The 22,823-nt window shown below is 51.4% G+C and overlaps 3 protein-coding genes across 30 annotated transcripts; 1 reads left to right on the forward strand and 2 right to left on the reverse strand.

The window, feature by feature from the left end:
* Positions 1 to 27: 27 nt before the first annotated feature.
* BAG6 (BAG cochaperone 6) lies at positions 28 to 13,644 on the reverse strand. 27 transcript variants are annotated; one of them, XM_032269080.1, is made up of 26 exons: positions 12,831 to 13,120; positions 12,621 to 12,741; positions 10,092 to 10,209; positions 9,781 to 9,977; positions 9,493 to 9,546; positions 9,257 to 9,331; positions 8,038 to 8,276; positions 7,387 to 7,516; positions 6,088 to 6,285; positions 5,619 to 5,871; positions 5,186 to 5,263; positions 4,968 to 5,075; positions 4,743 to 4,855; positions 4,551 to 4,638; positions 3,804 to 4,087; positions 3,093 to 3,384; positions 2,756 to 2,925; positions 2,520 to 2,573; positions 2,302 to 2,404; positions 2,086 to 2,210; positions 1,774 to 1,920; positions 1,624 to 1,683; positions 1,364 to 1,507; positions 1,175 to 1,282; positions 506 to 652; positions 28 to 225 (listed from the first exon to the last, which is right to left on the reverse strand). In XM_032269080.1, exons 1-26 carry the CDS (start codon positions 12,860 to 12,862, stop codon positions 130 to 132), a joined length of 3,534 nt encoding a protein of 1,177 aa, XP_032124971.1. In that variant the 5' UTR covers positions 12,863 to 13,120; the 3' UTR covers positions 28 to 129. The 27 variants fall into 27 exon arrangements, with proteins under 27 accessions (XP_032124971.1, XP_032124991.1, XP_032124999.1 ...); XM_032269087.1 differs by lacking the exon at positions 12,831 to 13,120 and adding an exon at positions 13,468 to 13,629 and having other exon boundaries at positions 130 to 225; XM_032269083.1 differs by lacking the exon at positions 12,831 to 13,120 and adding an exon at positions 13,356 to 13,607 and having other exon boundaries at positions 130 to 225.
* Positions 13,645 to 13,858: 214 nt separating this feature from the next.
* Positions 13,859 to 19,852, forward strand: APOM (apolipoprotein M). Of its 2 annotated transcripts, none has more exons than XM_032269126.1 (6): positions 13,859 to 13,953; positions 17,820 to 17,974; positions 18,254 to 18,327; positions 18,417 to 18,515; positions 18,661 to 18,759; positions 19,712 to 19,852. In XM_032269126.1, the coding sequence occupies exons 2-6, from the start codon at positions 17,922 to 17,924 to the stop codon at positions 19,735 to 19,737; spliced, it is 351 nt and encodes a 116-aa protein (XP_032125017.1). In that variant the 5' UTR covers positions 13,859 to 13,953; positions 17,820 to 17,921; the 3' UTR covers positions 19,738 to 19,852. The 2 variants fall into 2 exon arrangements, with proteins under 2 accessions (XP_032125017.1, XP_032125016.1); XM_032269125.1 differs by lacking the exon at positions 13,859 to 13,953 and adding an exon at positions 16,901 to 17,431.
* Positions 19,853 to 19,965: 113 nt separating this feature from the next.
* CUNH6orf47 (chromosome unknown C6orf47 homolog) lies at positions 19,966 to 22,712 on the reverse strand. Its single transcript, XM_032269118.1, has one exon. It carries the CDS (start codon positions 21,588 to 21,590, stop codon positions 20,709 to 20,711), a length of 882 nt encoding a protein of 293 aa, XP_032125009.1. The 5' UTR covers positions 21,591 to 22,712; the 3' UTR covers positions 19,966 to 20,708.
* Between the last annotated feature and the right edge of the window lie 111 nt (positions 22,713 to 22,823).

The raw sequence follows: 22,823 nt of genomic DNA on the forward strand, positions 1-22,823 counted from the left end.
CTTACACTCTTAATCAGCAGACGATGTAGAGAGAAAGCAGCCAGAAAAATCCGACTTTTATTTCTTAAATACTGTGAAGGAAGAGGGGGGAAACGGTCTCCTGGTGAGAAAGGGCCATAGAGCAAAGAGCTAAGGATCATCAGCAAAGGCCCGGTGGGCATTGGGGAAGCGCTGGGGACTGTAGTTGGGGTCTTCCTGCAGTCGTTTTTGTATATCAGACCGGAGCTAGAGAGAAAAAGCGGGCAGGTTGGAGAAGCACTGGCCAAGTCCCTATGATCCCAGCAAGCACACAAGGCCATCCCTCAGAAGCTAACATTTCCCCCACCAAGCACACTGTCAAATAGCCCGGGGTGGCATTGCCAAGCCTTCCCAGATAGATGCCAAAGACAAAAACAAGTGGTAGCCCCAGGCTGACCAGTTCATCACTGAAGGGATCCAGGGGAGAGGGACCCTAGCCCAACCCCTCCCGCTAGACCATCCCTATTCTGCTTCAAGGTGGGGGCACCTGCTGCCTGTAGCTCTCCTGAACCTCTGGTGCCTCCAGGTCCCGGCTCAGGCTCTCGGGGCTCGTCAGGGGCCGAGCTCCGGCTGCCTTAGCTGCCCGGCTCACAGCCTCTGAGAGAAGCAGCTGGGGGCCCTCACCCTGCATCGTCTGGGGGATAGGGGTTGGGAGGGAAAAGAGGATCAACGTCAGATCCAGTGCCACCATCCGGCTCACGCTTTCCATGAGTCAACCACTGAGTCTCCATGCTAGTGGAGAGAGGGGAAATATAGTCCAGGATGTGGTCTTTACAGCTGAAATGCCTTCCTAATTCTCTGGCTCTGGCCAAAACCGAAGTGAATGTGCTCTTCAAAACGAGAGGCAGAAGGGGTCAAGCCATGTGGGATTCAGAGTTTAGGTAATCCACAAGAGGAAACCCACCTTAAAGGAAAATGGGATCTAGGCACATGAGGATTAGGCAGCTGAGGAACTAACAGGATGGCTAGCAAACACTAAGGTAAAGTCCTGTATGGTTATCCAACAACCAGGAGCAAGTCTGAATCCCAGAAAAGTTGCCTCATTAAATGAGGGGAAACTGAGTAAGAAGCAGCTCCTACCAGCTCTAAACAGTCTGATTCCAGGCATGACAGGTAAACCTGGATAAAGAGAGGCTTAGGGAAGAGGAAAACCAACCTTGCGTCTCTTGGCAGGCATACCACTGAGGTAGGCATCACTCAGAGGGGGCTGTGGTTTCACCTTCCGCTGGCTCTGAATATCCTGCTGAATAATAGGGACCCATTCCTGGGGAGGAAAAGATTAGAAAGTAGTAATGCCCATGACTTTCAGCTGCCGTGACCCACTGGATCACTTCCTGACACTTACTGGAGGAACTGCAGCTGCCCAAGGTTCTGTCTCAGCTGAAGCTCCATCCTGCTCATCTCGGGAGCCCCCCTCAGGAGCAGGAGGTGGACCTCGGGACATGGCCTCTTCCGCTGTTGTTCCAGGGGCTGGGGAAGCATTCTCCCGCTGGAAGGCAGGTGGCGGGAAGAGCCAGGCTTCAGAATTCTTAGCCTCCAAACCTTTCTCCCCGAGGCCTCCACTCCACATCATCTGGCCCCTCAACCACTACCTCTCCCTAGTACCTGAGGCTCAGGGGAAGCTCTTTCTGCTCCCTGAACTTCCATTGGCTCCTCAGGAAGTGGCTGGGAAATTAAAGGAGAACAACATACTTCCTCTCAGATCTCTCCAGTTCTCTCAAGTCCCCCAACTCCATAGCCCATCAGGTCCCTTACCTGGGGGGGATCACCAACTCTGCGAACATATCTGAGAATGGCATCAGGGCCTACAGGCATGTGCTCCAGTACCACCTGAAGCCTCAGTCCCATCATAGTGGTCAGCCAGCTCACCAAAGAGGGATTCACCCCACGAGACATACGACGCTGAGGGGCAGAAAGCAGATTTAGAACACAGAACCCTCAACCACCTTTTGGAATGTATCAGATCCAGGATACAGAATGTCAGTTTAGAAAAGAAAAATGACAACTGCAGAGAATGGAAACCTTAGGAAACAAAAGGCTAAGGTCCTAGGGGTGGGTGGTGCTTACAATTCGGCCATTGATAACAGCAGCAAGCTCCATCTGTTGGCCCCCCAAGCAGTGCAGGTTCAAGGCCAGGCATTCAAACAGACCTTGGTTACACAACTCCAGCAACCGGGCCCCAAATCCACTATCTGTGGGCAAAATATAAGGAGGGAATGCTGGCACATGGCAGCCCTGCACATCCAACAGGCCCCACCTGCCCCCGCCTGGCCAGCCTCTGACCTGTGCAGTGCAGCACATGAGCAGCAATGCTATTAAACTGCTCTTGGAGAAATTCCAAGTTTGTCCGGATGATGTCCACACCTGGCTGCACCTGCACCAAAGACTGAGAGACAAGACACACAAAGATCCCAAAATCAGGAATCGCAAGACTGGGAGCGGAGGAGGCAGCTGCCTTGACCAGACCCAGGAGAGGAGGGGAATAGAGACGGGTTACTCACAAAACTCTCCCGCACATATTCTTCTAGCCCCGTGATCAATGTGTGGGTTGCCATCTGTGGGGAAACAGAACAGGTTTAGTTCAAAGCCTCAGTCCTCCCAAGACTTCCACCTTGACCCCAACAAGTCCACAGCTTGTGTGGGGGCAAATGGAGCTTTACCTGGCAGAGAAGCAGTCAGAAATAAGGAATTGAATGTGCAAAGGAGGAGAGCTCTGGGGCCCCTGGCCTTCATTTACCCGGATGTTACTGGGTGTGGGCTCCTGACCACCCAGGTAGTGCTGGTGGAAGAAGGATCGCAGCTGGGGCTGGAGCCGTTGTAGTGGCTGGAAATGCCCATGGAGGAGCATCACTACGTCCACCATAGAGAAGTTCTGACACAGAAGAGACAGCAGGGCCCCAAAGAATCCTGGGGGACAGGGGCAGATGTCAGCAATGGCCTTTACCACCTAGCCTGCCCACTCACAACCAGATCATCAATCTCATCCCACCTTGGCAACACCCCTAAACCAAGGCCATCTACCTTCCTCTGGGTGCCCCTTCCTGGAGCAGACCAAAGCATCCCCTTTTGCTCACCAAGGGCTCCATCAGCTCCAGGCTCAAAGATATTGCTGGATCCACTGAGGCGTTGTATGAAGGCAGCAATACTTTCACTGCTGCCAGCCCGAGCCCCCAAGGAGCCCAGTAGGGAGCTCAGCACACCCTGCACCACTGAGGTAAAAAACTCTGGTGACAGGCTCTCCAGACCCAGGCCTCCAGGACTCCCTGCACCACCAGAAGGGGAGCCTGGTGGGGGCATGGTCTGCTGCTCTGGGGCAGGTGGTGGGGGTGGAGGAGGTGGCGGGGGTGGAGGGGCTGTCTGTGTTGCCTGGCAAACAGAGAAGGAACAAAGAACAGAAGGTGAGGTGAGAATGCAGACAAGGAAATAATATGACATCAAGAGGGCACAAACCAATGGTTCTGGGAAGATGGGAGTTACATTCTGATCTTCACTGCTCCAAGCAGAAGTATGGTAAGTATCTAACAGAGTCAGGCAGCACAACTACCTACACCTCCCCCTCTGAACAGGTTGTCAGAAAGCAGTGATACTAATTACTACACTTTTTTTTCTAAGTGTCATTTTCTTCATCTCCAAAATGAAGGGTTCACAGTCAATGAATTCCCAGGGCCCCTTCCCCTAACATGTCACTAGGGGATCTTAGTGGTTATATAATGGCAACAAGGTACCACTGCCTGGGTGGGCCAGGGAATAGGAAGAATGAGGTGAATAGCATGCCAGCCACTCACCTGCAAGAAGTCAGTCATGCCTTGGAGAAAGGCAGGGACACCAGGCATCGCCACAGTGATGGTGGGAGAAGCCACACCAGGCCCTCCAGCCCCTGGCCCTGCGGGCCCAAGCAGATTCCCCAGAAGCTGAGAGAACTGAAGATCAGCAGTGGAAGGTTGAGTGGGTGGTGGCTGGGCAGGCCCTCCAGGGGCAGGGCCAGCTGTGGTAGCTGTGTTGGTGGTGCCAGCACTGGCAGAAGCAGTGGCAGGGGCTGGTGGTGGAGCCATTCCTGAAGTCCCCTGAGCTGTAAGAAACCAAAAGAAAGCTGGGCTGAGCAGGGTGGGTCTCACCCATTGTCCAATAACTTTGGGAAGCCAAGGCAGGAGGACTGCTTGAGCCCAGGAGTTCAAGACCAGCCTAGGCCACATAGCGAGACCCCATCTCTACCAAAAAAAAAAAAGAAAATTACTAGGCTAGCTACTCGAGAGGGTGAGGTGGGAAAACTGTTTGAGCCCAGGAGTTCAAGGTTACAGTGCACTATAACTCACTCACTGGACTGCACCACTGCACTCCAGTCTGGGTGACAGAGCAAGACCCTGTCTCCTAAAAAAAAAAGAAGCAGGCTGAAACTTGAAGACGAACAAGACACTACAGCAGCCCCATGCCAGGAAAGCAAGAATCAAGAAAATACGTTAAGAACTGAAAATTGCCCGTGAGCAGACTGGGAAAGGAGTTTAAAGTCTGAGTGGGGAAGGATGAAAACTTACCCACAAGGACAGGCTGCATAAGAAGCTGCCCCACAAGGCCGCTCACCATCTGGGCCAACGAGGCATTGGTACCCAGCCCGGCGCCCTGCTAGAGAGAGAGCAGGGGAGGATTTCAGTCCTGCCCTTCCATGCACCACCACAGGAGTCTCTCCCCAGACTCTTCTGCATTAGAACTCCCCCACCCTTGCTCACCAGAGTCCCAGAGACTGGGGGCCCCCCAGGATGGGAAGGCCGAGCCTGTGGAGGGGTGGGCCGGGCAATCACTACCCGGGTTGGAGCTGTTGGAAAGCCTGGCACCTGCTGTCCTGTGGGTGGCAGAAGAAAGAGACCAAAAAGGGCTGACGGCCAGGCCCTTGCCAGCCAGCCACCACCATGGACTGTGCCCCACCTCCCAGGCCTCCCCTTCCAGGTCATTACCTGCGGCCGCGGAGGCAACAGCTGCCACCATGGCCTGATGAGTGATCTGGTGGGCGACGGCGTGCATGAACTCAGGGGGCAGGGAGGGCAGCTGGATGAGGGTGGAGCCTGGGGGGCGGGTCTGATGTAACCTTGAACCTGGACCCCTTCAACCCATCCACTCAGCCCTTCCCCATCTCTACCCAGAGCTCAGCCTGCTCTGATGCCCTCACTCTTACCCAGGGTTTGGCCATGACCAGGGGGTCCCAGGGGGCCAGTGGGAGCACTCGGAACACCACCAGGCTGCGTGCCAGAATCTGGGCAGGGAGACAGAGAGAGTGGCCCTGAGGTAAGTAGGGCCAAGGCCTAAATATATCCTCCTGATATCGGCCATCCTTCAGGCCCATAATCCCCCAATCAGAAAGCCTGCCTTTCCCTCCATCTTAACAGGGAGAAGGTGCTCCCTTCACCACACAAACACATCTCCAAAGACAAAGCAACCCTTCTTACCCACCATCCACATCTGCCTACAAAAGCTTCTGCTTTGGTACCCAGGCTACCACCAGCATGGAGTTCTCCCCTCCCCACCTTGTTCCCTCAAGCCTTTGCATCAACCTCCCTCATCATACTGATCCTGCTGCTCTTCACTGCCAGCAACTGATCCTAACTCACCTTGAATGTTCATGTGCATCATGACCACGGGTTCCACACTCTGGTGGGAAATCCGGATGACCCTTGGGTGGCTGGTGGCTGGCGGGGGAGCCGGCCCTGGCGGGGGAGCCCCCTCAGTTGAGGACTCCACATTGGTAGAAGACGGAGCCACAGACGAGGCCTGCCCAGGACCAGGGGGAGGTGCCTCCGCATTGGGAGTTGGGGGGGGCCGAGTCCCATTTCCTGTCATGGTCACAGTGGTTCCCACGTTGATCTGCAAAAGACAGACAGACAGGCAAAAGTGAGAAAAATACATGACCCGAACCAAGAGGTGTATCACCTTGTTATATACCTCTGAAGTATCTCCAGCCTTCATCACCATGTTTCCAAAGTCTCCTCCTTTCCTAACCTCCTTCAGGCCCAGTAGCTACTGTAGGTCACTCTACCGACACCCCTCACTTTCCCTCAGGCCAGACTCCCCCTAACCCACCTGTATGGGAATGGCTGCCTGCTGGAGCACCATGGGGGTGGTATAGTGAGACATAGGGCGGACCACATGCAGGTGTCGTGGGGGCGCACAGGCCAGATTGCAGCGAAGGTCAGACAGTGCCACAAAGGTGTTGCCCAGCAATCGCAGGCTCTCCCCAACCAAGTTGATCAGTCGCTGATCCTCCTCCCGACCCTCGTGCTGCACACCCCAGCCAAACACAGAAAAGCAGAAAATATCAAGCTGGAGTCCATTTCACTAATAAAAGCAATAATTCCTTCTGAGAATACCATGTCCTCTAAAACTTTTAAGTTATATCCTTGAAAGTTTATATGTAAACCAAATCTTTGCAAACAAATTCTGTCTTACTCACATAATAAACATCCTATGAAAACGCTACAATGCCCCTGAACTGTTTTATTGCAGTAATTCTTTTCATATCTGAAATTGTATTATTTAATATTTTGAATAAGATTTTAAAAAATAAATGGCAAAGATACAAATCTATTAAAAAAAACACTACAATGAATCAGTAAGTCATTATCTACTGATCTCTTTTACTTTAAACTTTCTAAATTCATTAAGAGACACAGGACAGTGGTTACAGCAAAGATTATCACCCTCACTGTAAGGATGGAAAAAATCACTTACAGGTTCAGAGGGAAACCGTTTTGTTGCAATGTATTTATATATATATATATATATATATATATATATACACACAAACAAAACGAAAAAAAAACACACACAAAAAAACTTTTTTTTTTTTTTTTTTTTTTCATTTTAGTGAGGAGGTTTCGCCATGTTGGCCAGTCTGGTCTTGAACTCCTGACCTCGTGATCCACCTGCCTCGGCCTCCCAAAGTGCTGGGATTACAGGTGTGCGCCACCGCACCCGGCCATCCTTTTTTTTTTTTTGACGAGAATCATCCTCCTTCACCCAGGCTGGAGTGGAGTGGCGCAGTCTCAGCTTACTACAACCTCCTCCTCCTGGGTTCAGGCGATTCTCCTGCCTCAGCCTCCCAAGTAGATGGGATTACAGATGTACACCACCATACCTGGCTAATTTTTGTATTTTTGCTAGAGATGAGGTTTCGCCACGTTGACCAGGCTGGTCTCAAACTCCCAACCTCAGGTGATCCACCCACCTTGGCCTCCCAAAATGCTGGGATTACAGGCATGAGCCACTATGCCTGGCCCTGAGGCAATGTTTTTGGAGGGAGGGAAAGGGTTATCTGTACTTCAGCTGTTCTGTTTTGGGAGTACTGGGGCTGAGAAGGGGCAGGGCCATCAAAGGGCTCACATTGTTATTGTAGTCTGTGGTGGCGGCAGCACCTAGAACCTCATAGTAGCGCTGCAAGAAGGGCTGGAGGCGGCTCTCCAGCCGCTGCAGCTCCTGGAGCACCTCGACATACTCCGCAGGGGAAGGATGGCTGTGGACAAACCCAAGGGGCAGTGAGCCAAAGCTTTCCTCAGATTCCCAACCTCACAGTCAACAGGTACCACGTGTGCCCTCTCTCTCTCCCTTGCCTCCCAGAGCGCTAGCCCAATCCTTCTCTGGACCAGCAAAGTTTCTGTTCTTTACTTCCATCCATTAGAGGATGGGGAGAAGAAAATGAACTGCTCCCACCCTCCCCACCACAATCCTACACCTACAATGGTGAGAAACTAACTCTAAAATAGAGAATAGGCCTATGTGAACTCAGAGAAGAGAATTCTGATCAGGCTCAGGAGATATCATTTGGATTTCCTTGCCACAGGGAGAGCAGTTCTTCTCAGCTGCCTGTCCTAGTGTCATTTACCCATACTGAGATATCCCCTCCTTGCCCCTCAATGCTAACCCTCCAATTAAGACCTCCAAACAATCCTTTCCTTCCTTTACAATGGTTCATTTTCTTCTCCCCACACTTCACTTAGGACTCCCCACCCCCTAAAGATTCCCTCCATCTCTCACTTGGGTGCATTTGTCTCTGGGGCAGGTGTTGGGCCCGCTGGGGCTGGGCCAGAAGGGGTGAGCTCTGGGTTTTGGGCTGGGGCACGCTCCTCCACTTCTTCTGCCTCCATGGGCTCCCGAGGAGATGCTTCACTTTCGGCCGGTTCTGACGTTTGAGAGCTCAAGGTCACTGGCTCCGGGGTCACAGTTGGTGGCTGCGGGGGTGGCTGGCTGTGCTGCGGTTGGGACCCTCCTCGACACTGAAGGTGGGGAAGAGTCAGGATACCAAAGGCAGGATGAGACTGCTGCAGAGGAGACAGAGTCTCACTCTGTCACCCAGGCTGGAGCACAGTGGCACAATTTGAACTCACTGCAACCTCCACCTCCCAGATTCAAGCAATTCTCTTGCCTCAGCCTTCCAAGTAGCCAGGACTAAAAGCAGGTACAACCACAACCAGCTAATTTTTGTACTTTTAGTAGAGACAGGGTTTCACGATGTTGGCCAGACTTGTCTGGAACTCCTGACTGCAGGTTATCCGCCTGCCATGGCCTCCCAAAGTGCTGGGATTACAGGCAGGAGCCACCACACCTGGCCATAGCATCTGTAATATTTGTAAATAGATTTCTAATAAAAAGTAGAGATTGTGGTTTCCTGGCCTCCACAAGTTAAGAGTGTGGAATCCTTTTTTTTTTTTTTACTGAGATGGAGTTTCACTCTGTCGCCCAGATTCAAGTACCATGATCTCGGCTTGCTGCAACCTCTGCTCCCACGTTCAAGCGATTCTCCTGCCTCAGCCTCCCAAGTAACTGAGACTACAGGCATGTAGCACATGCCACCACACCCAGCTAATTTCTGTATTTTTAGTAGACACGGGGTTTCACCATATTGGCCAGGCTGGTCTCAAACTCGTGACCTCGTAATCCGCCCGGCTCGACCTCCCAAAGTGCTGGGATTACAGGCATGAGCCACTGCGCCTGGCCAAGTGTGGAATCCTTTAATTGAAAAGAGATCCCATGAGACAAGTCTGAAACAAACTTCCCCGATACCAGGCACCAAGAGGACTGGCAGAAATGAGAGCACCACACAAAGATACTTTTTCTGCCCAAAAGAATGAATACTGCAGAGAAGACTAGATTACGAAGGCCAAACCCTGTCAATCTGGCCAGTCATGCCCCAACCCCAAGGCTGAGAGAAAAGGGGGAAGGTGGGGAGAGACCCTAGCCAGCCTTGCCCACTTACCTCCAACCGGGATAGTAAGGTCTGTATATCCCTGATCATGTGCTGAGCCATCACCAGCCGTACCCGGGGCTCACTCTGCAATGAGAGAAGAGTGATCAGGGTAGGTTACAGATGAAGCCATGAGTTCTACCACCTACTAAATCAGGTCCCAGCCATCTCTCAACCAGGTCTACCCCGACCTCCCAGCCTCCTTCTCCCAGATCCCCTTCCCTGACCCTCCAAGGCCCCCTCAATACCTGAATTGGGGCCTGTTCCATGTTGATGTGAACATCCACAGCAGAGCCGTCACTCTGGGGAAAGGGTAAGGGAAGTTGTTCTGGGAGAAGCCAACACTAAAGCCTCCACACTTCCGATTCATTCCCTGGAGCCCTGCTCTCTTTTCTCCTTAAACACTGAGACCAACAGCACACCACAGGGACCCCTGAATCCAATCTAAAGAGGGAAGCGTCTATCTTATTAATTCCCTGCTGCTACCACAACCAAAGCTACCCACAAAGACCCTCCCCTGTGGAACACAAGCTTACAGGAAGATTGAAGGTTCCAACCATGACATAGCTGTTGGCATTCCGGTCATGAACAGAGGCCCCAGGCCCCCGAGTACCAGGCGGGGGTCCCCCACCATGAGTGGCTGAAGCAGGCCCTGTCCCAGAAGATGCCCCAGAAGGGAGCTGAGTCTGAGGAGGAGCCCGTTCCACCAGGTGGATAACCTTTCCCCCAACATCTGCAGAAAAATAGACACACACTGAAACACAGTATGAACAGGTCAACCCGTGGACTCAACTCAACCCTCCAGATAGCAGCCTCAACCTCTGAACTGCCTCCCCAGTCCCCTTACTATATTCCTGGAGCTTCTTATCATCTTGCAGAACTCGTCCCTGGTAAATGAGCCGTTGTTTTTCAGATGGGATGCTGACAGAGGCAGCAATGTGCTCCTTAAACTCTTTCACATTCATCTGCAAGGAAGAGAAGGTATGCACAGGAATGGAAAGAATAGAGGAAAGAGGAAGAACAGAGACGGACAACCGACTTGTGGAGGTGAGGGGTAAAAACTGCCACGGAATCACTACCTATTTGTCTTGACTGTGAGGTAATTACTGTGCAAACCCCTAAACTTAAGTAACAGCTATCAAAATATAGACTAAATTTGGCTGGGCGCAGTGGCTCACGCCTGTATTCCCAGCACTTTCAGAAGCCGAGGCAAGTATATCACCTAAGGTCAGGAGTTCCAGACCAGCCTAACATGATGAAATCCTGTCACTACTAAAAAAATTAGCTGGGTGTGGTAACGGGCACCTGTAATCCCAGCTACTAAGGAGGCTGAGGCAAGAGAATCATTTTAACCAGGGAGGCAGAGGTTGCTGAGATTGTGCCATTGTACTCCAGCCTGGGCAAGAGTGGGACTCCATCTCAAAAAATTAAATAAATGAATTTAATGAAGCTCAGGTTATAGGTCCATGAAAAATAACATGGACGAAAAACAAAAAAAAAAAACTATCTGGACATTACATTCTCTGCCTGGCTCCCATGGGAATATGTGTCTAAAACATCAGTGACCCCTTTCCAAACACAAAATGATACCAGGAGTTTACTTGCCAGACTCTCCTGTAATTTCCAAGATTAAAAAATGGCAAGGAAGATGGGATCTGGAATCAGGTTAATGAAGAAAAACTAAGAAAGTAGCAAAAGAGGACCCAGCGCATCACACCTGTAATCCCGGCACTTGGGGAGGCCAAGGCAGGTTCGTCACCTGAAGTCAGGAGTTCGACGCCAGCCTGGCCAACATGATAAAACCCTGTCTCTACTAAAAATACAAAAATTAGCCAAGCGTAGTGGCAAGCGTCTATAATCCCATCTGCTAGGGAGGTTGAAGCAAGAGAATGGCTTGAACCCAAGAGGCGGAGGATGCAGTGAGCTGAGATCACATCACTGCCCTCCAGCCTGGGCAATAAGAGCAAAACTCCTTCTTAAAAAAAAAAAAAAGTAGCAATAAAAACAAACTTTTTCCTAACTACAGCCTTACTCTTGGTAAAGTGTTTACATACATCTAATCACAACTCTATATATGGCTTTCTTATATCCAGCTAATATCATGTTTTAGAAAACCATGGACCAACTCACATGCAATTTGTCTCTATTACAGGAATAAAGACATAGATAGCTGTGTCCAAGGCTTTAAGCTCAAAAGACTCAAGCTATGCCACAAAAATTAATAATTTCCCTCAACAGTCTATCAAGGCTCTATCTCCATTATGAGTTCTGATTTCTAGCCTTTAAAAACACAGCACAGACCTGACCATTTTCTATCAATAAGATACACTTGCTTAGGGTCCCTGTGTTGTTTCCCTTCTCAAAGGCCAGTGCCATGTCTGTCCCTTTGGGGTGGGGGTCCACCCATGATGATGACACACAGATTCTCCCTCACTCTGTGTTTTCCTCTGCATTAAGTTCTATCCATGTGGAGGACAGAACACTCACAAAACATCAGAAAACGTTCTACTGGAATACGAACAAAGGGATCAATGAAAAGAAAATCTGAGAGGCCGGGCACAGTGGCTCACGCCTGTAATCCAAGCACTTTGGAGGCCAAGGCGGGCGGATCACCTGAGGTCGGGAGTTCAGGACCAGCCTGACCAACATGGTGAAACCCCATCTTTAAAAAAAAAAAAAAAAAAGAAAAGAAAATCTGAGATCGGGTGTGGTGGCTCATGCCTATAATCCCAGCACTTTGAGAGGCTTAGGTGGGCAGATCACCTGAGGTCAGTCAGGAGTTTGAGACCAGCCTGGCCAATATGGTGAAACCCCATCTACTAAAAATACAAAAATTAGCTAGGTGTGGTTGCTGTAATTCCAGCTACTTGGGAGGTGGAGGTAAAAGAAGTGCTTGAACCTGGGATGTGGAGGTTGCAGTGAGCTGAGATCACGCCACTACACTCCAGCCTGGAAGACAGAGCAAGACTCCATGTCAAAAAAAAAAAAAAAAGGCCAGGTGCAGTGGCTCACACCTGTAGTCCCAGCACTTTGGGAGAGTGAGGCAGGCCAATCACAAGGTCAGGAGTTCCACATCAGCCTGACCAATACGGTGAAACCCGTCTCTACTAAAAATACAAAAATTAGCTGATGGCAGGTGCCTGTAGTCCCAGCTACTTGGGAAGCTGAGGCAGGAGAATCACTTGAACCAGAGAGACGGAGGTTGCAGTGAGCCGACATCGCGCCAGTGCATTCCTGCCTGGGCGACAGAGAGAGACTCCAACTCAAAAAAAAAAAGAAAAAAGAAAAAAGAAAACCTGATGACCACAAAATCAGGCTAAGACGCCTAAAAGAGAAAAAACTAAAGGTGTCTTCCAGAACTACTAAGGTGTCTCACCTGGGCCCCCACAATAAAGGTCCGAGTTTGAGAGTCCAGGGTCTTCACCAGCACCTCCAAGCTGTCAGGCTCCTCCACAGCCGTACTGGTACTATCATTAGGCTCCATGGCCGACAGCTCTCTAAAGAAGAACGAAGGAAGAAAGGCCCGCTGTCTCCCAAAGCAGACTGTACCCGGAAGCCTCCCTAGCATTAATCCCTGCCCCAATACCTAAAAAGTTTCTCCTGTACAAGCACACACATTCACACTTGCCCCCATCCCCTAATTCCGGGGCACAGGGAGAGAAACACAAAGGGCAGGAGATCGACGGCATAGGGGGCTGGAGGACAAGAGGTGGGAGGGGCTCCATGATGCCAATCACAATAAGGGGGGAGCCAGTCAGATTAGGAAAGAAGCACGAAAACAGAGACCAGTGTCATCACCGGTCACGACAGGACAAACGCCCCAGAGGTCAGAAAATCCTGGGACAAGGCCAAAGCGGGGGTCGCGCCACACTCCGGAGAAAGTGGTTTCGCGCACGCGCGCCACGCCCGTCGAACCCTCCTAACTCACTACAGACCCAAAACGGCACTCACGGGGCGCAGTACCGGCTAGCTGACTGCCCCCGTCTACTGCCTTCCCACGGTGTTCCAGCAGAACGGCACAACTAACCTATGACCAGACACACACACACACACACACACACCCACCCACCCACCACGACCCCGCGGCTCCGCCCCCAGCTTCCCCACGGACCGTCACTTCCGGTCTCCCCCAACCTGCCACCGACGGCCACTTCCGTTTCCACGATCGTATTCGGGGATCTAAAGGCGATACTTCCAGCTCCCCCCAGGTCCTCAAGCTTTACTTTTGTGGGGCACGACGAGAAAGTCCGCAGCCCCACTGAGTTTCTGAGGGCGAGTCGGGCCGGGGCCGGCCTAGGTGGGAGGGAGCCGAGCACCCCGAGGAGCCGCCGCCGCCGTCGCCCAGGGGACCGTACTACGCCTGCGTGCGTTGCACTACGTCTGCGTACACACTGAGGCACCGCCCCGCCCCCCTCTGTCGGCGCTCGCTTCTCCTGTGCGAGTGCTTGAGCGCTGGAAGATTGAGGTGGCTACGGTAAATGCCTGAAAAACAATCGCCAGATGGGAGTCTACCACTGCCTTGAGAGGGGCTATGGATGGTCGTATGGACCTTGGAATTTGGAGATGGGGGATTATGCCACGTTAATCTATCTTTAAGTCTTGGCAGGCTGAGAATTTCAGGCGGCACTGTCCTAGCCAGCTAAAACTCTTCCCGACCCTATCGCCCTCGCTGCGCCCTTCTTTCTCTGCCACCGGAAGTTACTCTTTCAGTAGGCGATTGGGGGCAGCAAGGGTGTATTTGGTTGTTGGTTGGTTATTTGGGCTAGATATTAGTTCTGCCGTGTGGGCGTTTTACGGGCTGTGGGTGTCACGTTCGTCGGCCGTGTGCGGCCAAGGGGACATGACACGTTTTAGGAAAACTAAGCATGCTGCTAACTTGCAGGACTTTTGTCAAGAAAAGAGGCGCCTCCGAGTTTGAGAATTGGGAGCAAATGGGGAGTCCGAGTGGACCATAAGACAAGACCCTGACCGTGGAGAATTGAAAGGCCGGCCAGCGTGCTTCCGAAGGCGGGGGTGGAGGCATTACCGCCTCTCTGTGGCCTCTTCTTTTAAGCTTTCCTAAAAAAAAAGGGCCTCGGCCTCGCGAAACTGCGAGTCCTCCAGAAAGCACATCGTTGCTGGGGTGCCCAGTGTTTCTGGGATTCATAGTTTATACCCAGGCTCTGGTTATATTTTAGTTAAGAGTGCTAATAAGCAGCTGTTTAATGAGCACTTCTGCCAGCCCATATACTAAAGGTTTTGTGTATTGTCTTATCTTAGTCTTTTAACATAAGCGTTTAACATTTTATAGGTGAGTACACTTAGACGAACTAAGTGGTGGAACTGACAAATCCAGGCCTACAGGAGTCCAGGTCGAGCACTTGTACTTTACTGCCCCAATAAAAAGTTGTTGCATTTTAGCTTATTATGTACACACACACACACACAGACACACATATATTTTTTTGGAGACAGAGTCTTGCTCTGTCGCCCAGGCTGAAGTGCAGTGGCGTGGTCTTGGCTCACTGCAGCCTCCGTCTCCTAGGTTCAAGCGATTCTCCTGCCTCAGCCTCCTGAGTAACTGTGACTACAGGCTCCTGCCACCACGCCCAGCTAATTTTTGTATTTTTAGTAGAGACAGGGTTTCACCATGTTGGCCAGGATGGTCTTGATTTCCTGACTTCATAATCTGCCCGCCTTGGCCTCCCAAAGTGCTGGAATTACAGGCGTGAGCCACCACATCCAGCCTATTTTATTTTATTAGAGAGGGTCTGGCTTTGTGTCCCAGACTGGAGTGCAGTGGCACAATCACAGCTCACTGCAGCTTCTGCCTCCCGAGCCCAACCGATCCTCCCACTTCAGTCTCCCAAGTAGTAGAGACCACAGATGCATGCTACCGCACCCTGCTAATTTTATTTTTCTGGAATGGAGTCTCACTGTGTTGCCCAGCCTGGTCTTGAACGCTTGACCTCAAGTAATTCTCCCACCTTGACTTCCCACAGTGCTGGGATTACAGGTGGGAACTACCGTGCCTAGCCACATTTTAGCTTTTTATTATAAAATTTTTCAAACTTTACATCAAAATAGAATAGTATAATGAACTCTAATATACCGGTCACCCAAATTTTGTTTTTAACAAAAACACAAGTCTCATCCCTCAGGGCAAATTTTTTGTGGCAGTCCATGGGATATAAATAATCTATCAAGCTAGGCATGGTGGCTGATGCCTGTAATCCCAACACTTTAGGAGGCTAAGGCGGCCTGATTGCTTGAGCCCAGGTGTTTAATACCAGCCTGTACAACATGGTGAAACCCTGTCTCTACGAAAAATTAAACAGATGTGATGGCGTGTGCCCGTAGTTCCTACTCCAGAATCATCTGAAGTCAAGGTCGTAGTGAGCCATAATTGTGCCTGGGCAACAGAGTGAGACGCTATCTTAAAAATAAATAGGTAGGGCTGCCCCCCCGGCCGCTAGAATTAGAACTCATTAAAAGTATCACTAAGGCCGGGCGCGTGGGCCCACCCTATAATCCCAGCACTTTTGGGAGGTTGAGGCAGGCAGATCATGAGATCAGGAGTTTGAGACCAGTCTGGCCAACATGATGAAACCTCATCTCTACTAAAAATACAAAAATGAGCCTGGCATGGTGGCAGGTGCTAGTAATGCCAGGTACTCAGGAGGCTGAGGCAGAGAACTGCTTGAACCCGGGAGGTGGAGGTTGCAGTGAGCCAAGATTGTGCCACTGCACTCCAGCCTGGGCAACAGATAGAGACTCTGTCTCAAATAAATAAATAAATAAATAAATACATAATTATCGAGGAAGCCCCACATCTCAGAGTGTTAACTGCTCCAGTCACTTGGTGCTGTCGAATTACAGCCTGTTTGGCAATTCTTACCATCTATAATTTGAGAACTTACTACCCACCAGAAACTAAGTGCTTTGCAAACATTACTATTAGTTGTAGCAAATACGTACTTTGGACTTACAATGCGCAGTCTTTGCTAAGGGCTTTATGGGCCTTATTTCATTTAATCCTATGAGATTGATGATTTGCCAATTTTACAGATGAAAAAACAGACATAGTAGTTAGGGGTTGGTGGGGTTTTATTTTATTTTTTGTTTTTGTTTGGAGACAGAGTCTCACTGTGTCAACCAAGATGGAGTGCAGTGGCACAATCAGGGCTCACTACAGCCTCCACATCCTGGGCTCAAGCAATCATCTCACCTCAGCCTCCCTAGTAGCTGGGACTACAGGCGTGTGCCACTACATCGGGCTAATTTTTTGTAGAGACAGAGTTTTACAATGTAGCCCAGGCTGGTCTCAAACTCCTGGGCTCAAGCAATCAGCCCACCTTGGCCTCTCAAAGTGCTGAGATTACAGGCATGAGCTACCATGCCCCGCCTGTAGTTAGGGTTTGGACACATTCTGTGTGACACCAACATCTATCCTCTTTAACAGCCAGATTACATAGCCTCTTTGTAGTAATAAATGTTGAGTGAATGAATATATTTATGTGTCAGTGAACATTGCCAGGGTATACATATTTTTCCAATTATAAACTAGAGAGCAATCCACTGTGCCCCAGCACCTGCATCATACCTGCTCTAAAGCACTTATCGGGTTGTATTGCAGTGATTTGTCTACAGCACTAGTATTCCCTATACTGACTTATGTCCCTGGGGATTAGCCAATTCTTGGGAAACACCTGGAACTCAAAAACAGTTTGCTAAGTGAATGAATGAGAGGCCCAAACTACTTCTCTTCAGTGCCATACAGTGCAGCTCACATACAGGCTCACATACGAGTTCAAAGACCACAGGCTTCTACCTGCACAGCTCAGCTCTCCTCATAACTCCGGAGAAACCCTGGACATGCCAGGGTGTCCTGTTGAGTGATTGCATCCAGAAGAGGGGGAGGATGTCCCAAACACTAAGTAATCCAGGTTTGGGTTGGAAAACAAGGTTGAAGTTATTCATTAGCAGGTGAAAGGGTCAAGGGTCGAGTGCAAGGGAAAAGCAGAGTGGAGTGAGCAGCCAGTAGGGGAGAGAGCAGTTAAGGCACACAGAGCACCAGCTCCCTCCTGCCTGAAGATGTTCTACCAAATTTGGGTAGCTCTGCTCTACCTCTATGGTATTATCCTTAACTTCATCTACCAGTGCCCTGAGCACAGTCAACTGACAACTCTGGGCGTGGATGGGAAGGAGGTATGGACTGAGACTGGGGGAAGCCCATGGTGGAAGCTCTGAGGGACTTGGGTGGATGGCCTAAGATGACTGGAAGCCATCCTGGGAAAGGAAGGGAGGAAGGGGGTGTGAGTATTGTGTTAATGAAAGCAAGAAGAAAAATATCAGTACTGTGGCCATCAATGCAGAGGCATGGCAGAATTGGGGGGTGGGGTAGTTACCCAGGTTGATTGGAGAGGGGCAAAGAGGAAAAGTCATTTAATGACTCTGTCATGGATCTAATCCCAGTTGGAAAGAGGAAGGCAGCCAACACCTCTACCCCTAAGTATTGCTGTCCTGCCTGATGAAGAGGTTGGACCTGTCCCGTGCTGGAACCCACCCTCTTTCGCTCCCCTCATTGTCTCTCCAGCTCCCAGAGGTCTACCTGGGCCAGTGGTACTTTATTGCAGGGGCAGCTCCCACCAAAAAGGAGTTGGCAACTTTTGACCCTGTGGACAGCATTGTCTTCAACATGGCTGCTGGCTCTGCCCCAATGCAGCTCCACCTTCGTGCTACCATCCGCATGTGAGTGGTGAGGAGGCGGAAGCATCAGTGGGTTCAGTCTCTGCCCAAAGTGTGACCACCAAGAGCTGGGCTCTTAGCTGATATATCCATTATTCTTGACCCATGGAATTCAATGGCTGTATTGTCCTCTGGAGAGAGATGGGCCTAACCAATGCTTAGTAGCTTGAAATCCAAGGAGAGCTGGGCTTCAATAAAGAATAAGATGGAGTAAATAGAAGCTGGTACACTGTAGTTGGGTTCATGCTCATTCTTTCCTCCTTGCCACCATGACCTCTGCAGGAAAGATGGGCACTGTGTGCCCCGGAAATGGATCTACCACCTGACTGAAGGGAGCACAGATCTCAGAACTGAAGGTTGGTTCTTCCCAGCCCTCACCCTTCCCATGTCCCCTGAGCTTGGTTCTGCACCTCTGTTCTCATGCTTCTCCGAACCTATTTGACAGGCCGCCCTGACATGAAGACTGAGCTCTTTTCCAGCTCATGCCCAGGTGGAATCATGCTGAATGAGACAGGCCAGGGTTACCAGCGCTTTCTCCTCTACAGTGAGTGGGGATGCAAGGCAGGAAGGTTTGGAGGGAAACAAGGGAGGGCGGAGAACTCCTCACTCTGGGCCCTATGACATCCTCCCAGGAAGAGCTAGGTGCTTCCAGGGGTTTTGACTGGCCTGGCCCCATCTTGCCCTTCCAGATCGCTCACCATATCCTCCCAAAAAGTGTGTGGAGGAATTCAAGTCCCTGACTTCTTGCCTGGACTCCAAAGCCTTCTTACTGACTCCCAGGAATCAAGGTAAGGGGTCAAAGTCTCACAGAAGAGGCTTAGGACTCACCAAGTCTTCCGGGGTTACAGGGTGAAAGAGGCTTGTGTAATGTCACTAGAGGCATGTGGCTAAGAGTTGTGATGTTGGGCCGGGCGCGGTGGCTCAAGCCTGTAATCCCAGCACTTTGGGAGGCCGAGGCGGGTGGATCACGAGGTCAAGAGATCGAGACCATCCTGGTCAACATGGTGAAACACCGTCTCTACTAAAAATACAAAAAATTAGCTGGGCATGGTGGCGCGTGCCTGTAATCCCAGCTACTCAGGAGGCTGAGGCAGGAGAATTGCCTGAACCCAGGAGACGGAGGTTGCGGTGAGCCGAGATCGCGCCATTGCCCTCCAGCCTGGGTAAAAAGAGCGAAAATCCCTCTCTCAAAAAAAAAAAAAAAAAAAGAGTTGTGATGTCACCTGAGGGAGCCAGGATGGGTTCTGAGCTACTTAAAAGAGAGGTTTGCCAGGCACAGTGGCTCATGCCTGTAATCCCAGCACTTTGGGAGGTTGAGGCAGACAGATCACGAGGTCAAGAGATCAAGACCATCCTGGCCAACATGGTGAATCCAGTCTCTACTAAAAATACAAAAATTAGCTGGCTGTGGTGGTGTGCACCTATAGTCCCAGCTACTCTGGAGGATGAGACAGAATTGCTTCAACTCTGGAGGCAGAGGTTGCAGTGAGCTGAGATCACGCCACTGCACTCCGGCCTGGCGACAGAGCAAGACTTCGTCTCAAAGAATAAAAAAAGAGGTTTCTGAGTTTGCACTAAATAAAGGGCGCAGAGGGTCAGATGTGAAGGGAAAAGAACCTTAGAGACTCCTTTGACACAGGAATGAACACATCTCCCCTCCCCCACCCCATTACTATCAACTTTGCTTTTCTCCCTGGCCTTCTTTTCTGTCCTCTTCTTTTCTCCCTCTTCCCATCACAGAGCCCTGTGAGCTGTCCACTAACTGACCTGTAACTTCATCTAAGTCCCCAGACGGGTACAGTGGGAGCTGAGTTGTTGGAGGGAGAAGCTGGAGACTTCCAACTCCCATTTAAGATAATAAAGATGATTTTTCAATCCTCATTCTGGGGTTTGTCTCCAGACGTCATTCCTACTCTTCCCATTTCAACACTCCCCCTGGATCCTCTACCACCTAAACCCCCAGCTGGACGGCGTCAGGAAGAACAGAGTGGCAGTAACTCTCACTTTGTAGTGGTATATTTAGGAATTGGTGTGACACAGTCATTTATTGCTGAGTGAGTAGACCCCTAGCCCCCAAGTGGGGACTACAAGCTCCAGCGCTTCCCCCACACTGCCTGAGGTACCAGCCCTTCTGCATTGGCCCTCCTGCCAATACTGCCTGCACTGTCCCCACTCCCTCTTGCTCCCATGATCACCAGATCCGCCCTCAGGCTCCTTGTCACCTGTGGAGCCCTATACAGACCCCCTAATCCACTTGCCTAGCAGCTCCACTCTTCCCTCGATGGCTCAGATCCCGAGATCCAAGGAGTACCTTAGGTGTCCCAACCATTCTCTTACTGCAGAGGTCTGTCTATCCTGCCCTGCTCTCCTCCACCGCAGGAGAGTTTTGAAAGGTAGAGAGGACCCTTTGGTCTTTATTCTTTACCACCACACTTTTTTTTTTTTTTTTTTTTTTTCTTTTAAAAAGTGGAGGTGGAAAGAAAAAACTGAAGGTGGGAGAAATGTAAAATCAAAAAGTAGTAACAGCTGGTGAATCCAAGGGCAATGCCCTCACTGTCCATACACAAACACACTAAATAGCTGTTCTCTCCTGTGTATAAAGGGGGGCCCGCATCCTCATACTCTGGGGTTTCTTCCCCATCCCTGAGATCCCTATGCTTACAGTCTGGGTCATGCTCCACACTTTTCTCCTAAAGCCCACACTATCTTCACCCTTTGCCCCCACCCCACCCCACGATCACAGCCCCTTTCCTGGGTCTCCCCTCTGCTCCTCCCCCTTCCCCTCCAACCCCTTACTCTCCCAGTCAGTGGCCTCCTCATCCCCACTGGGCTCCCGGAGGCTGACAGCCAGTACCAGGGCCTGTAGGAGACCAAAGAGGCAAGCAAAGTGCAAAGGGTGGGCAGTAAGTAGGCTCAGAACAGCGTGGAGCCCATGCAGGGCAGCCAGGAAGGACAGTAGGCCATGTAGCCAGAGGCCCAGCGGTCCACGCAGGCCCAGTGTGTCCAAGGCTGCCCGCAGTGGTCGTGAGCACAAGGCCAGCAGGGCAGAAGCCAGTAGCTCCAGCAGATGCAGGGTCAGATTGGTGGAGATCTGCAGACACTCCTCTGGGCCCCCCAAGTACCGGGAGGGAGCTCCTGGTTCCCCATGCAGCCAGCCCAATAGCTTCTGATGCCTGCCAGGTTTCTCCACTGGGGCTCCTGGCCCAGGGACGCTCAATCCCCCTTCAGGGGACACCCCTGATCTCCTGGTGCCACCTGAATCCAGATGATCCCATCCGAGTTTGGGAATGGCCCCTCCAGCCTCCAGTCTCCCAGACTCTTGAGTGCTAGAGACAGGCTGGTCCCACTTGAGGGAATCCATTGTTTTGCTACCTAGCTGCTCAGCTTGGAGCTCACTGCTTGGTTTGGAAGCAGCTCTAGAAACCCTCAATGCCTCTGAGTCCTTGGCCTTGGGAGGCCCCACATCTCCCATGGTTTCTGGGGCACTATCCCAGTCACTTCCTGAATTCTCAGGAGAGCTGTCCACCCGTCTGGGTTCTGGATCAGGTGGGTCAGGCCTCATTGGTTTCCGGCGGCCCCAGGGGCGAGGTAGCCAGCCACCAAGCCGTCGCAGGAACATGGTTGGGGTGTGTGATGGGCCCCTAAATTCTGAAGCTGCTTCCTGGTATTGCTCAGACTCTCAGGATCTCCTCAGAAGGCAGAGTCTTTCTGGCTCAGAGCAGGTATTTGCCTGGTGATGCAGTGGTACTCTGAATTCAGAAGTCGCTCCTCCCTTCTCTGAAGGGTCATGCAGCCTCAAGTGTGGCAAGTGGTTTGCTTCCTCTTCAGTTTTGGGATAAAGGGAGGCACACCCAAATTCATTCACCATCCACACCCCCACAAACAAGATTCCAAGAGTCTCAGATCTGACGGGCCTGGGTCACCACCAGTGTCCTCTGTTTCCGGATTTCCTTCCCAGCAGGCAGCACCCCAAGTTTCACTCACCAAGGCCACGCCCCAAGGTGCCCCAGAAACTGGGGAGGCAGTGCTTCATCCAAGAAAGCAGGCAGGAAGGTGGACCCAAGTTCTAGGTACTCCTGGATCGTGTAGTTTTTAACTGCTGCCCCAAGGGACCTCGTGGAATAGGAATTCTCTTTGTTGGGAGGTGGAATAAAGTGTCCAGCAAACTCCAGCCAGCAGCGTTCGTCTCTTGATTTAGAGGGCTATGATTTCTACAAAGTGGCCCGATTGGCCCGCGAACACGCAGCAGAGACGCGACCTCCGCAAGGTCAGAACTAAGATGTCCTCGGAGATCCCAGTCGCTAGACAAAGCACGAGCCTACCTGGGGAACCCACGCATCCGGGTGATGTGCGCAGGGACTGCTCCCGGGCCCAGCGTTGGGGCCGCGGCCTCGCGGAGCCGCCGGGAACCGTGGAGCCCGGAAGCAGCTGCACCGGGACGGGAAGGACCCGCGGGGGCGGTGCCGCAGCTCATGGGGCGGACCCTGTGGATCGACCGCCCCGTGTCACTGCACCGTCCGTGCGCGCCGGACCGCGGGGTGCCAAGCTATAAGCAAGGGCCGGGCCCTGAATATAAACCCAGCTCTCCATTTTCCTGGGTCTCCCATGCGCCCCTAAACTCGGTCGCCCCCCTACCCCTGGGCTCTTTTTCACATCCCTACCACTCCTCCATTTCACATACAAAACTTCATGAAAGGCTTTCCCAGAATGGAAAAAATGAGAGAAGTCTTGCAAACCGAACAGCCCTCCCCTGCCCCTCTCTGCAAATTTTAATTCCTAGGTTTCACAACAGTGAGCTCTTCCTGTGCCTAGTACCTGGCACGAGCAAGACAAGGGTGTGGTGGTGGGAGGG

The sequence above is a fragment of the Sapajus apella genome, unplaced genomic scaffold (assembly GCF_009761245.1).
Source record: "Sapajus apella isolate SASKATOON/1434 unplaced genomic scaffold, GSC_monkey_1.0 scaffold188, whole genome shotgun sequence".
NCBI classification, from domain to species: domain Eukaryota; kingdom Metazoa; phylum Chordata; class Mammalia; order Primates; family Cebidae; genus Sapajus; species Sapajus apella.